Below are 14369 nucleotides of genomic sequence, written 5' to 3'. Positions count from 1 at the left end.
TGTGAACTTATTTTGTGTTGTACGAAGCGTTTTGCCGGGTTTAAGATGGCAGAATTGTATCCCCTGACATGCGGCCAGGGAATAATAAAAAACATGTTCCGTTTTCTACAATATGGACACTCTTAATATTCTACGAAGCCACTACACATCTTATATCTTTTTGGGACATTTATCAAGCCAACTAAGCGCCGTAGCACCTGTATGCATATTCTAAGAGTAAGAGTGATGCCCTTTTGTTGCTAAAACATCTTGCAAAGTAGCGAAACATATACATGTATACATGTAGGCATATTTCTCATAATAAAGTATGTAATATACAATGTGTCATGGTGTTCGTATTGCATTTTTGTTTTTGTTTTTTTCCCTTGCGTTGTTTTTATATTGATAAATGTGATATTTGGTTCAACATTTTAATTATTATTATTTATTATTCATTTATAATAATAATAATAATAATGATAATAATAATAATAATTATAATAATAATAATTATTATTATTATTATTATTATTAATTTGTTTTCCTCTTTAGATGCATTACTTCCATCCTGTAATATCTATGTCAATAAATTTAGATTAACTAAACGAATTATCTTATACATTATATACCGAAATAAGGTCTTTCAAATACAATACAATACAATACAATACAATACAATACAATACAATACAATACAATACAATACAATACAATACAATACAATACAATACAATACAATACAATGCAATGCAACGCAACGCAACGCAATGCAACGCAACGCAATAATGCAATGAAATTGGTCAACCACTTTAAATGTTTACTATATAATGAATACTTTCAGAAACATAATCCTTATAAAAGCAAAAAAATCACAATCTCTTTACAAAGTCTTTAAACCGAAGAAGAAAATAAAATAAAAATATAATTTGAATTGACCGGAAATTGGACAGGATAAATTTACAATGAATTGCTGAAAAGGCCGCCATTGGAAATTTTCAGAGCGCGTTCTGGCTTTTGAACAAAATAGGTATCAGGGTATAGGTCATAAGTAAGCATTTACGAAATTAAATATTATTTCGAACATTTAATTATATTTGAAGTCATCTTCTATTGTATATACAATGTGAAGTGTACACGCATCATCGCATGTATTTAAATGTCTTTTCAGGTAGAAGTGCCACATTTGATTCTTAATTAACAAGATACAATCTTGTTTACGTTTATCCAGGGTTTTCTTTACTGTATTATGACACACCCTAATTGAATGCCCTGTCTGACATACTTTTATGACCCCCTCACCCCCAACGGACCGTAGCCTTCACAATGGGATTTTAATTAGTTTGACTTATATCAATGTCAATTGTAATGCCTTTAATTTGATATGGCTTTAATAGTTTCTTAAATATTTGTACTAATATTATTAAAATGACGAGGGTCTTTGACCAATGTTGTATAATACATAGAGGATATTCAAGTTTTTTCTATAAATACATGATTTATTTTCATCGAGTGGTATGAAAATAAATATTTCATGAGTGGCGACATCCACACGTGAAATATGATAGTTTTCATTACACAAAATGAAAACAAATCCTGTATTTATAGAAAAAAATTGAATTTACTGTTTATTATATACATTTTTGTCTGGTTTGAAAGACTATCCCTTAAATTTTGTGTATTGGCTGAATTTAGAAGAAAGTAGTCCGGCAAGACACCAGTGAAAATACGGAAAATATGTTTCACTGCAGTGAAAAATAAATTTTTACAGTGAAAATACGGAAAATGAAAATACGCATTTTATTTCATCAATATTTCTCAATATTTCATTTATAAGTATATAATAAATGTATTATATATCACGGCCTTTTAAATACAACCAATAAACTTGCAGAGTTTGAACCACGTGATGTCCAAATTATATGATTAACTGTAAGGTGAAGGTTAATCATGATTTCATCCACATAAAACTCATTAAGGGCTCACACCGAGAGAAGACGCAGCTAGCTATCAGCAGCCAGTGGTCATATTTTAGAGTAAGTAATGTTTCGAGAATCAAAATAAAAAAAAAAAATAATAATAATAAAAAAACAGTATCAAATGCATTTTGTACCCCATAATGCCTCCAATTTATCATACTTGAAGTGACAAGGTTTTGTCAAAATGTCAAAAAAAAAAAAGTGAAACAAAGGTGATTATAAATACATTTTTGAGAACAATACTGCTTCTATTGGACTCGTACACAGCTGCAGAACTTATACCGGGCTAGCGCCTCGTCCAATATAGGTTTGACAGCTGTGTACTCGTCCAGTAGTATTCAGTATTGTATTCAACACAGTGTAATGACCTCTTTATATCATTTTTTTACATTTTGTATAAAAATAACTTATATTACATAATAACTACGTTGGTAAAGTATTTAAATAGCACAAGCTAGCTAAAGAGACTTCAACGAGCCCAGAACTGAACACAAGTCAGCATACTTATGATGAAAGAGTACTAGAAACAGAATATTTTTTTCGGAATCAAAACGTTCTATATATATATCATTATTATGTTGTATGCAAAATAGAATATATGGGTTTTGGGCGGAAAAGCAGAGAAAAAAATGCCTCGATGATTAATATCCTTGAAATATAGGAGTGAGTGAGAACTAAAATGGAGGTTTTAACGATTCCTTTATACACTTCGAAAAAAATGGTGTACAAAATAATGATGATGATGATGATGATGATGATGATGATGATGGTGATAATTATAAACAACACAGTTTTAAATAAGAATTAATCGTGTTTATTTTTGACAATTGATATATTTTTTAAAGCATCATGTTTTTTATGTCCCTTTAAAAAGAATGAAATTTCCAGTTTTCTTTTTGCCATGGACGATATTACAAAAATAAATTGTATGAAACATTCGCAAATTGTTATTAGTCGCGGTTATCCCTGTTTACGTATAAATCATTGGACTCGTCATCAATAGAAATCTCATTGTCGTCTGCCACATCGAAGTCCTCTTTTTTCTCGGCCATTTCTAAATCCGTGCCAGTTATTCCGACCCATTTCCACTTACCGAAGTGCCAGAAACGCCGCTTCCTTATCTTTTCCTTCTTGAATGACTTTTCGAGCTCCGAGGCCGTAATTTCGCTGAAAGTTGCTTTTGGCAAGATTAATTTACGTGCGTTCTGTTCTGTTAAACTTTTAGACTGGTATATTCTGGTGATTATTATATGATCATCTTTCTTTGGCTTGCAAAATAGAGGACTACACATGACTGCAGTACATCTCGACATTGAAGAACGCTTTCTCTTGTCTATCGCCGCCATGTTGTGGCGTTACTCTAAGGTATAGCAGCAACGTCAATTACGTCATATTATATTATGACGTCATCATCATCAGTAAGTCACACGGTAATACCGTAAACTAAACCAATGGCCCCATGTCTAATATAATGTTAACAGTGATACGTAACTATACTATTATACAAGAGCTCTTATTAATGGAAGCAACGATATACTCATAAGAATTCTGTATGATTGATACACTGCTTCATTCAATATCGTATCCACGATGATGCACCGACGGCTCTGTATAAATATACTATCTAGGGCTCTGTATCAATAACTACCGAGGGCTGTATATAAAAGATAGTTTAATATACTACCGTGGGCTTTGTATAATTTTACTATCGAGGGCTCTGTATAAAGATAGTTTTAAATACTACCGAAAGCTCTGTATAAATATACTACCAAGGGCTATATATAAAGATACTACCGAGGGTTATATATAAAAGATACCTTTAAATACTACCGAGGGCTCTGTATAAATATACTGCGGAGGGCTCTGATTAAATATACTACCGAGGGCTCTGATTAAACATACTACCGAGGGCTCTAATTAAATATACTACCGAGGTCTCTGATTAAATATACTACCGAGGGCTCTGTATAAATATACTACCGATGGCTCTGATTAAATATACTTCCGAGGGCTCTGGTTAAATATACAACCGAGGGCTCTGTATAAAAGATAGTTTAACATACTACCGAGGGCTCTGGTTAAATATACTAACGAGGGCTCTGATTAAATATACTACCGAGGGCTCTGTATAAATATATTTGAATATACTACCAATGGCTTTGTATAAAAAGACCTAATGGCAGGGGGGATTATATATATGTGGTATCAAATGCTTTACTGAGAACTCAGTATAGATGATAAAGCTCGACTTAATGGCAGCGAGGATTTATGATATATATGTGGTATTAAAATGCTACTTTTGGAACTCGGTAAAGATGATATTGCACGACTAAATGGCAGCGAGGAATTATCATATATATTTGCTATTAAAACGCTAAACTGAGGACTCGGTATAAATGATATAGCACGACTAAATGGCAGCAAGGATTTATGATACTAGTATATATTTGTGGTAATTAGTAATGACAATACTCTATTGGTATTTCAAGAACTCTATATTAAATATATTTTTTTATGACAATAAATGACAATATACATATGAACAACGAAATGATTCAACATTACGATATGAAGAAACTATGATACTGAGAAAAGAAAATACAATATAAGAAATAATGACCGGTAGACTAATGTCGATGTATCTAAAAATAGATGAAACAAATCCATTGTATTGATAAATGCAATGAAATGTTCTTGTGAATAAATATAATCTTCAACTTTTATATGCAAGATCGAAATGTATATCAGAAAGTGAAATTCAGATGCAACATTTTTATGTGGCTAAGAGTGAAAATATAAAAGCTGGTGTTCAGGATTGAAAAGTAGTTTGATCTTTTATGCAAAGCAAATAGTTTTATATTTATACCATACTTTTAATGGAATAGTCATTTTGAATGAGTTTTACCGCGTGACTTTATGCCCCTTCTCTTATAGCGTACTTTAATTTAATTTCCCGTATCCTAACCTCTTAAAAAGAATTGTCAAAGTTTTCGGCTTAGCAGTTTAGAAATTATATTTTGATATTTTTCACCGTGAAAATATCAAAATGTACTAAGACGTGTATACTTACTTAAAAACAAGTAATATATTGTTTTAAATTTAAAAAAAATTAAAACACGTCAGTATACTTGTATTTGAATAAATAATGAAATGTGTTTCTATTTTCCTAAATACAATGAACTGAAAAAGAAAGAAAAGGCAAAAAAATCATAATAAATGAAAATGAAAAAAATAAAACAAAAACAACAAAAACAGCTAAACATATTAAAATTAACAGTTATCATTTAATTACACATACTTTTTATACTTTTTACATGCATGTTCTTAATAGAAAACGTGAAGTGCATTATTTAATTGTCATAATAAGTTACATAGAAGTTAGAAAACCTTTACAGAGAATTACCTACATTTAAGAGTTATGCAATATAAGGAGTTAATGACAGTCAAACACACGAGGAAATCGTTGACTTTCTAGATAAGACTGTGAATCCGCTTCAGTAAACAAATTACGGCTCTCTGATTATTGTTTTAAAAACAATGTCTGATACAATGTATAATCTGATATTTTTTTCAATCACACAAGCGCTAGCCTGACTTTGTGTAGTCTCATTGGCTTGATTTTTCGACGTTACGTCACGACACGTCACGATAATGATATACGCGATGACTTTTTATGACCTGCGAGAATTTAACAGTTTAATTGTAACAAGAGAAACAATATTAACACTAAAGTTTGAATTCCTTTAATTTACATTTTACCAAGACTGAAGTTGGCAATTGTCTGGGTAGCGGCCGAGTCAAAGCCAACGATGTCCAACATACCCAGGTCGTCTGGGTCTGCAATACTGAATCCGTTTGAAGCCATTCCAGCGACAATCAGTTTCGCATCGTGAATTTTCATATTTTCTCTGTAATCTTTGAGAGCACGTGACGGGTGAATCCTGCCGTACCATGTTTCACTGTCCGTATATACAATGAATACATCGTACTTCTTTTTATTTTCATCCGCCCAAAGCATGGGTAAAGCACAGTCTGTACCACCAAATGGGAGGCGCTCTGTTTTTTCGAGAACTTCGGGCAATGTGTCATTTTTATTTATGTCCATTGGCATAAGATGGTGCGAGAAAGCGACGATATCAAAATTTGCTTCCGACCTTGCCGTGACCATCATCATTGCTGCGGCGGCGTGACGACACGTTATGGTCTGACTCCCGACGCATGGAACATTCATGGAACCACTTACGTCTATAGCCAACAAGTACCGTTTCCCGGTCGGTTCCACGGATGCAAATGACAAATAGTACGCTTTATCGAGAGCTGCAATAACATTCTTGTTTGGTTCCCAACTCAAATGTCCCTTTTCTCCTCTACCCTTTTCGTACGTGGTCAAAGCCAGTAAAACCTTGAATGGATGAATTCTTGCCTCTTTAAGCGCTTTTTCATCTGTCAGTTTACTACATATTGCTTGTTCAACAAAAGAACCTTCCCCACACAGTCCCAATGATGTAATTTTCCCAAGATTACGAATTGCTGCTTCCATTTTCAAGTTCATAATAAGAGCTTCCCAAACTTTCCTCGAGTTCAACAACTGCGTCGGGATGTGCTCCCGCTCTAAACCATGCGTCTGGATCATTTTGACCATTTCATCTTCATCTGTGCATCTCTTCGCTTTCTCCGTGGCTTCTAGGAACGCTATCATCTTCATTAGCTTATCGTCATTGCCCATTTGTTTATCCGCCAGCGCCCGTGCCTCTATGAAACCTTTCATGATAAATTTCAGAATAATATTCAAAGTGTCGTCTGTTGCTTTAGGGTGAGCCAGACGAACCACGTCACGGTGCGTCCATCCCTCTCTATTCCTATACTTGGTAATCAGACGAGCTACCGCCGTTGGGTTTTTACATTTATTCATATACCAATTGACGATCGCGTGTCTGTGGGCTCGGCCCCAGCCAGTTCCAGAACTTACGTCTTCACAGTATTTGACAAACATAAACAAATGTGTGGGAATTCTACACATTTCGTTCAGCGCAGCATACGCCAGTGTCTTAGTTTTCGTGTCATTCGATCTTGCACAGATGGCTAAAGCAAAAATGGTTGGGTTCTGTCTCGCAGCCCGACCGGCCAAGCTAATAGTTCGGATTAGCTCGACCACCTCTGGTCCTTTACCGTCTGCAATAAGTCTGTAAAAATATTTAATCTATTTAATACCAGTTTCATAAAACCGTTTTAAACAAACCTGGGATATAAACACATAAAATGTATATTCCGGTCTAAGAGCAAACCGATATATCAATACATTATTTAATTGATTGATTGATTGATTGATATCTATTAATTAATTAATTTATTAATATTGGACCGAAAAGTTGCGACTGATACGATCTGCAAAGACACCAATTAATAACGGCAAACACATCAACAGCTATTTGAATATTTGTTGCATGTAAACATTGTGCCTGCTCCCTGCCAAACAAACCGTGTGCCATATGCTGGGTTCCCTTAGACAAATAATTTACAATTTCTATAAATAAATAACTCTTTTTAATCAGTTGCGCGTTGTACATGCAATTTCGTATGGAATGGGATCCCAAAAAAAACTGACAATTGAAAACGAAAGTACATTTGCGCAATCCCAACAAAATGTCATCTGGTTACCACAGGAAACAATTCTTCCGAATGAATTTCCAAAAACTCACTTATGAATGACAGAACTGGAATCTTCGGGTTTATTTTTCTGATTTATTATTCTTAAGTTTTATGTTACGGCGACAATTTCAAAATGAGGAACAAATGTATAAAAGTACCAACCTATCAACGCATTGGGCATTTTCTCTCTTGGGCTCATTGGTGACCGCCTTGTAACAGAAAGAGTTATCTGCCCCTAGGAACAGAAACCTTTGCAACTTCATCATGTCGTTGACCTCCCATACGTAAGCCCCGGACCGATTCTTCACCTGCTTCGGGGTCAACGGCTCGCGCTGGGCCTTCTAAATTAAAAATTAAGAAAAAGGGGTTTTTATAAATTAAAGCTGGATAACTACAAGACTACAAGTAACTTTCATAATTTTGGAAACTTAATTTGAAGTTTAATTTCAGATAGTTCCTCCTACAAACAAAATGTTACATAATTATGTTTATTACATTATAAATCTAAATTTACAAAAAATAATAATCAACGTTTCCAAGAAACCTATTTGAATGATTGTTTTTCTAATTGAGTAATTCGTGTATATATATGGCTTAATATAATTATATAGTTGAATTCAATTTTCTGGCTTTCAAATATTATTATATTATGTAAGTTTCAAGTGTACTATATACGCAGATAGAACAGGTTTCAAAGTATTTCTAGACCAGTCAAAATAAAAGCGACGTTTAGAGTTATGGGAGTCAGAAAGTTGTTCTATACTTATGCCTATATCAACAAGTAAAATAAATATATGTAAATGTCAGAAATATATTTATTATATACTTATAAATGAAATATTGAGAAATATTAATTAAATAAAATGCGTATTTTCATTTTCCGTATTTTCACGGTAAAAATTTATTTTTCACTGCAGTGAAACATATTTTCCGTATTCACGTATTTTCCGTATTTTGCCGGACTACTTTCTATTAAATTCTGCCAATACGAAAAATTTAAGGAAAATTCTTTCAAATTTTAACGTCAAAAAAGAGCAATGTATATAATAAACAGAAAATTCAAGTTTTTTCTATAAATACATGATTTATTTTCATCTTGTGGCATGAAAATTATCATATTATATAAATATAAGAAAACAAATTTTAAACGTATATATAATATTAATAAATAAGAACAATATTTAAAAATAAAAGTTATTTTTAGAACCCGGTCATTCATTTTATTGCGCAGTTAAATCACAACGTAGATTGATATCAGATATGAAGGTAGTGCAACTGTACAGTTTAATCTTTACTAGATATATCATTTAATTTATTTTTAAGGCAAATATGTACAAACTCTGACAATATACAAAGTAACGTTATAAGAATAAAAAGAAAAGAGGGAAAATGGGTACTGTATCATATATATTTATACACGGCTTAAGTTAAATCCGTGGGTACAGTATATAGGTTTAAATACTGCAGAAGAACTCAAGAATCATGTTTTTCTTTATTTTATTACTAAAAACTTAATAATTGTTCTAATGCTGCCAACAATAGACTTACTTCGTATCTGAAATAAAGGCACATTTCAATATTTTATATATAATATTAATTGTTTTGGTGTGTTTGACAGCGTAGCTTAGTTGACTATCGATAGACACGGAAGGCTGTAAGCACAGGAACTTGAAATTCTATCAATATTAATGATAATATCCAAAATATACCCCCTATACAGTATTTATTTATACTGTATTTGGGGTATATTTTGGATATTATTATTAATATTGATAGAATTTCAAGTTCCTGTGCTGTAACTAAAATTTGCTATTGAAGGGCCTCCTGTCATATGCCCTTAATTTTTGTAAGAGAAGCCCTTGGCTTAAGATGAGCAGAACAACACCAGTATTCATGATCGAACACACTGATGGACAAAATCGCTACTTTACTACTTTACGCCACTATACGTATTTTTGGCACACCGCTATTATTTTCATGTTATTAAATCAAAATTAAACGTATTCTTGTTGAACATATAAACAGGTATAATGTTATTTCAAATTCAGCTTTATAAACATGTTCAAATTCCAATTATTTGAGTTATTTTTAGAGTTCTCATAAGGAAGACGCTGATTGTCTGGGCCCTCCGAGTCCGTACGAAAATAACAAATCTGCTTGATAAATCATTACAGTAAACATCGAAAACTTTACCTCTGTTATAAATTTCCTCGATGATTGCCATGTTTCTTGATCGTCGTGATCACTGCTGAATCTTGATCTTGTTAGACCCATCTTAAATTATTTTTCATGTCTTCACTCTATATAAACCCATGAGCAAGTACTGCGTTGTTAAATATAGTAACAGCTAGGTTTTTCCCAGTTTATTTGTACACGCGTCGCAGTTAATGTATCGGAAAACCACTTTTCTGGACTATAAATAGAATACACAAATTTAAGTTGTACGATAAGGAATATATCAAACAAAATTAATATCCTTGTGATCATTAAATATTCTAGTAAAGTTTTTTTTATCACCTTGAATTGACTAATAGCTTTGTATAAAGCATTGCATCCATTTTTCCAAAACCTGAAAGTGACATTATATGCTGTCGAATTTCAGTTGTCAAAATTGTATTATATTTTAAAGATTGGCTATTAAACTGGTGATTGACCAATAATTGATAGAATAACACGAGATAAAAATTACCTAAATTATAAAAAGACTTCACCGCTCTTTTTTCACAATTTTAAAAGCATAATATTACCGATATATTCTGAACGATATTTATATAGAAATTTCCTTTTTTCACGTTGATATTGTTTTTCTTTCTTTTTTTTTCATAGTAAGATATTTAAATAATTGAATACAATTATGCCAAATTGTCAAGTTATTTTTATTTTTACCTGTCTCTGACCATTTACCTTAGACAATATAAATTATTTGAGTAAAGGTGCCATTTTACGTACTGGTATTCTATAAAAATAAGACCTATAATAGTTTTAAGTCTAACCATGTTGTCTTGGAAAATTGTTTATAAAGTATAAATAAGTACGTTTTGGGAAAGCAAGAACATTTTGTTTAAAGAACTGTACGTAGAATCGTAGATCACATTTTTTAGTCGATATGCTCCAAGTGGCGGTTTAGTTTAGGGACAATGTCTATCAGAAGGAAAAAGTAGATACTGCACTGGTTGTTCCAGCCAACACCGCTTTTTGGATCATGCAAATGTAGGACGTTGTATGCAGAAGACAATTTAAACCTTCTCTTCTGGAAGTATCTGACACAATGTTATAATCTTCTAATTATCAAATTTAAACGCGAGGACCGCATGCGATTGAAACGCTCGTCCGTTGAGGTTGAAAAAAAAAATCTAAGTTAAAAGAGGGTATAACTTTCAAAATCATGAGCCTTGTCCAACAACTGCACATGATGAGCAAGTAGTCAGTTTCATGTTGATAACTTTTAAAATGTTTGAATAATAGGCTTCATTAAAGTTTTTGCAAACGACGTCACACCGATCATAATAATATTAATCTACAAAACCGACGAGCTAAAACCGTTCTATAATTTAATTACGAAACCCGCACTTTTAACGCTTGGTTGAAATATTACCGCAAATTATCGTCACGAAATCCCGTGGACATTTGCAGTCACATGCCGCGATGCTTTTGCATAGTCCTTTAAATGAATAAATAAATAAATAAATAGAAAGGATTTTGAAAGAAAAATGAATATATATATGTGTTTTTAGACTTAATGGGCCTTTAATTCATGGTAGTTTAGGAGATGTCAATGAAAAAAGGTTTGGGCTTTTTCGCATAAGACATGTGAATATGAAATAACATAAATATATATTTCAACTTTCATTAGATCTATATGCAAATTCATTAAAAATGATTATAAGTACATCCGTTAAAACCTGTCCAAAAAGAAGTACGCAATGCAGTTGATAAAACATAACATAACATAACATAACATAACATAACATAATCTTTTAAACGGTAATATGAATAAATATATCAGCTGCCCTTGATTAATTTTTGCAAAACTATTTTTAGATGACCTAGCTTGTCTGATTTATTTTTGGAAACACTCTTGAAAAACCCAAAAAGTTATTTTTAACAATTAATGAAATTTTTGCTTTGTTTGCAAAATTTTGATGTTTTTCAGGGAACAGAAAACCAATCCTTGCAACTCGTAAATGAAAACTTTTTTCATTAAGTTATGCAATACTCAGAATCTAATAATACACCTTTAGTAATATTTGAGGAGTTTGGGGATGGTAAGTTATATACATGGATATATTTGAAGAAAATTACTTACTGACTTCCATTGTGCAAATTTTATTTGCTATATTCTAACAATGAAATCTATCTTTATGAAATCAAGGATTTTCTGTTTTCATACCATACCTATATATCACTCAAATTAATACCTCTAATTTCCATTTAAAAATTAATGTTTTCAAGAAATACTTAATACTACTACATTAGGAAGAACTCCATCAACTTACAAAGATCCATTTTGGGACAGTGTCATTCAAATAACTGTTACAAAGATTAGTTTTGATACAGTGTCCTTCAAATATAACAGTGACAAAGATCAGATTTTATACAGTGTCATTCAAATAACTGTGACAAAGATTAGTTTTGATACAGTGTCCTTCAAATAACTGTTACAAAGATTAGTTTTGATACAGTGTCCTTCAAATATAACAGTGACAAAGATCAGATTTTATACAGTGTCATTCAAATAACTGTGACAAAGATTAGTTTTGATACAGTGTCCTTCAAATAACTGTTACAAAGATCAGATTTGGTACAGTGTCCTTCAAATAACTGTGACAAAGATCAGATTTGGTACAGTGGCCTTCAAATAACTGTGACAAAGATCAGATTTGGTACAGTGTCCTTCAATAACTATGACAAAGATCAGTTTTGGTACAGTGTCCTTCAAATAATTGTGGCAAAGGTCAGTTTTGATACAGTGTCCTTCAAATATAACAGTGACAAAGATCAGATTTTATACAGTGTCCTTCAAATAACTGTGACAAAGGTCAGTTTTGATACAGTGTCCTTCAAATTTAACAGTGACAAAGATCAGATTTTATACAGTGTCCTTCAAATAACTGTGACAAAGGTCAGATTTGATAGTGTCCTTCAAATAACTGTTACACAGATTAGTTTTGATACAGTGTCCTTCAAATAACTGTGACAAAGATCAGATTTGGTACAGTGTCCTTCAAATAACTGTTACAAAGATCAGATTTTATACAGTGTCCTTCAAATAAACTGTGACAAAGATCAGATTTTATACAGTGTCCTTCAAATAACTGTGACAAAGATCAGATTTGATACAGTGTCCTTCAAATAACTGTTACAAAGATCAGATTTGGTACAGTGTCCTTCAAATAACTGTTATAAAGATCAGATTTTATACAGTGTCCTTCAAATAACTGTGACAAAGGTCAGATTTGATACAGTGTCCTTAAAATAACTGTTACAAAGATCCATTTTGGTACAGTGTCCTTCAAATGAACTGTGACAAAGACTAGTTTTGGGACAGTGTCCTTCAAATAGCTGTGACAAAGATTAGTTTTGGTACAGTGCCTTTCAAATAACTGTGACAAAGATCAGTTTTGGTACAGTGTTCTTCAAATAACTGTTGCAAAGATTAGTTTTGGTACAGTGCCTTTCAAATAACTGTGACAAAGATCAGTTTTGGTACAGTGTCATTCAAATAATTGTGGCAAAGATCAGATTTGGTACAGTGTCCTTAAAATAACTGTTACAAAGATCCATTTTGGTACAGTGTCCTTCAAATAACTGTTACAAAGATCAGATTTGGTACAGTGTCCTTCAAATAACTGTTACAAAGATCCATTTTGGTACAGTGGCCTTCAAATAACTGTTACAAAGATCAGATTTGGTACAGTGTCCTTCAAATAACAGTGACAATGATCAGATTTGGTACAGTGTCCTTCAAATAACAGTGACAAAGATCAGATTTGGTACAGTGTCCTTCAAATAACTGTTATAAAGATCAGATTTTATACAGTGTCCTTCAAATAACTGTTACAATGATCAGAGTTGGTACAGTGTCCTTCAAATAACAGTGACGAAGATCAGATTTGGTACAGTGTCCTTCAAATAACTGTAACAAAGATCAAATTTTGTTAATGTGTCCTTCAAATGACAGTGACAAAGATCAGATTTGGTACAGTGTCCTTCAAATAACTGTGACAAAGATCAGATTTGGTACAGTGTCCTTCAAATGACAGTGACAAAGATCAGATTTGGTACAGTGTCCTTCAAATAACTGTGACAAAGATCAGATTTGGTACAGTGTCCTTCAAATGACAGTGACAAAGATCAGATTTGGTACAGTGTCCGTCAAATAACTGTGACAAAGATCAGATTTGGTAAAGTGTCATACAAATGACAGTGACAAAGACCAAATTTTGTACAGTGTCCTTCAAATAACAGTGAAAAAGATCAGATTTGGTACAGTGTCCTTCAAATAATTGTGACAAAGATCAGGTTTGGTACAGTGTCCTTCAAATAACTGTGGTAAAGATCAGATTTGGTACAGTGTCCTTCAAATAACAGTGACAAAGATCAAATTTGGTACAGTGTCCTTCAAATATAACTATGACAAAGATCAAAATTGGTACAGTGTCCTTTAAATAACTGTGACAAAGATCAGATTTTGTACAGTGTCCTTCAAATAACAGTGACAAAGATCAAATTTGGTACAGTGTCCTTCAAATATAACTATGACAA

The 14369-nt window shown here is 32.4% G+C and overlaps 1 protein-coding gene across 1 annotated transcript; it reads right to left on the bottom strand.

Moving 5' to 3' along the window:
• Window positions 1–5214: 5214 nt before the first annotated feature.
• On the bottom strand, window positions 5215–9958 carry LOC132759827 (RNA-binding protein RO60-like). The gene is made up of 3 exons (XM_060751682.1): window positions 9798–9958; window positions 7767–7945; window positions 5215–7138 (listed from the first exon to the last, which is right to left on the bottom strand). The coding sequence occupies exons 1-3, from the start codon at window positions 9876–9878 to the stop codon at window positions 5704–5706; spliced, it is 1695 nt and encodes a 564-aa protein (XP_060607665.1). The 5' UTR covers window positions 9879–9958; the 3' UTR covers window positions 5215–5703.
• Window positions 9959–14369: the final 4411 nt, after the last annotated feature.

Source organism: Ruditapes philippinarum, unplaced genomic scaffold (assembly GCF_026571515.1).
Source record: "Ruditapes philippinarum isolate M1 unplaced genomic scaffold, ASM2657151v2 ctg427_1_1_1_1, whole genome shotgun sequence".
Lineage (NCBI taxonomy): Eukaryota > Metazoa > Mollusca > Bivalvia > Venerida > Veneridae > Ruditapes > Ruditapes philippinarum.
Note: the sequence above shows the minus strand (reverse complement) of the source record. Positions and strands in the feature narration are given on the sequence as shown.

Excerpts from the sequence above, each read along its gene's own strand:
- LOC132759827 (XM_060751682.1), bottom strand. The coding sequence starts at position 9,878 with ATGGGTCTAACAAGATCAAGATTCAGCAGTGATCACGACGATCAAGAA. Across the intron at positions 7,946-9,797 it reads CGAGGAAATTTATAACAGAG|AAGGCCCAGCGCGAGCCGTT; the intron begins GTAAAGTTTTCG and ends TTTTTAATTTAG. Across the intron at positions 7,139-7,766 it reads AATGCCCAATGCGTTGATAG|ACTTATTGCAGACGGTAAAG; the intron begins GTTGGTACTTTT and ends ATATTTTTACAG.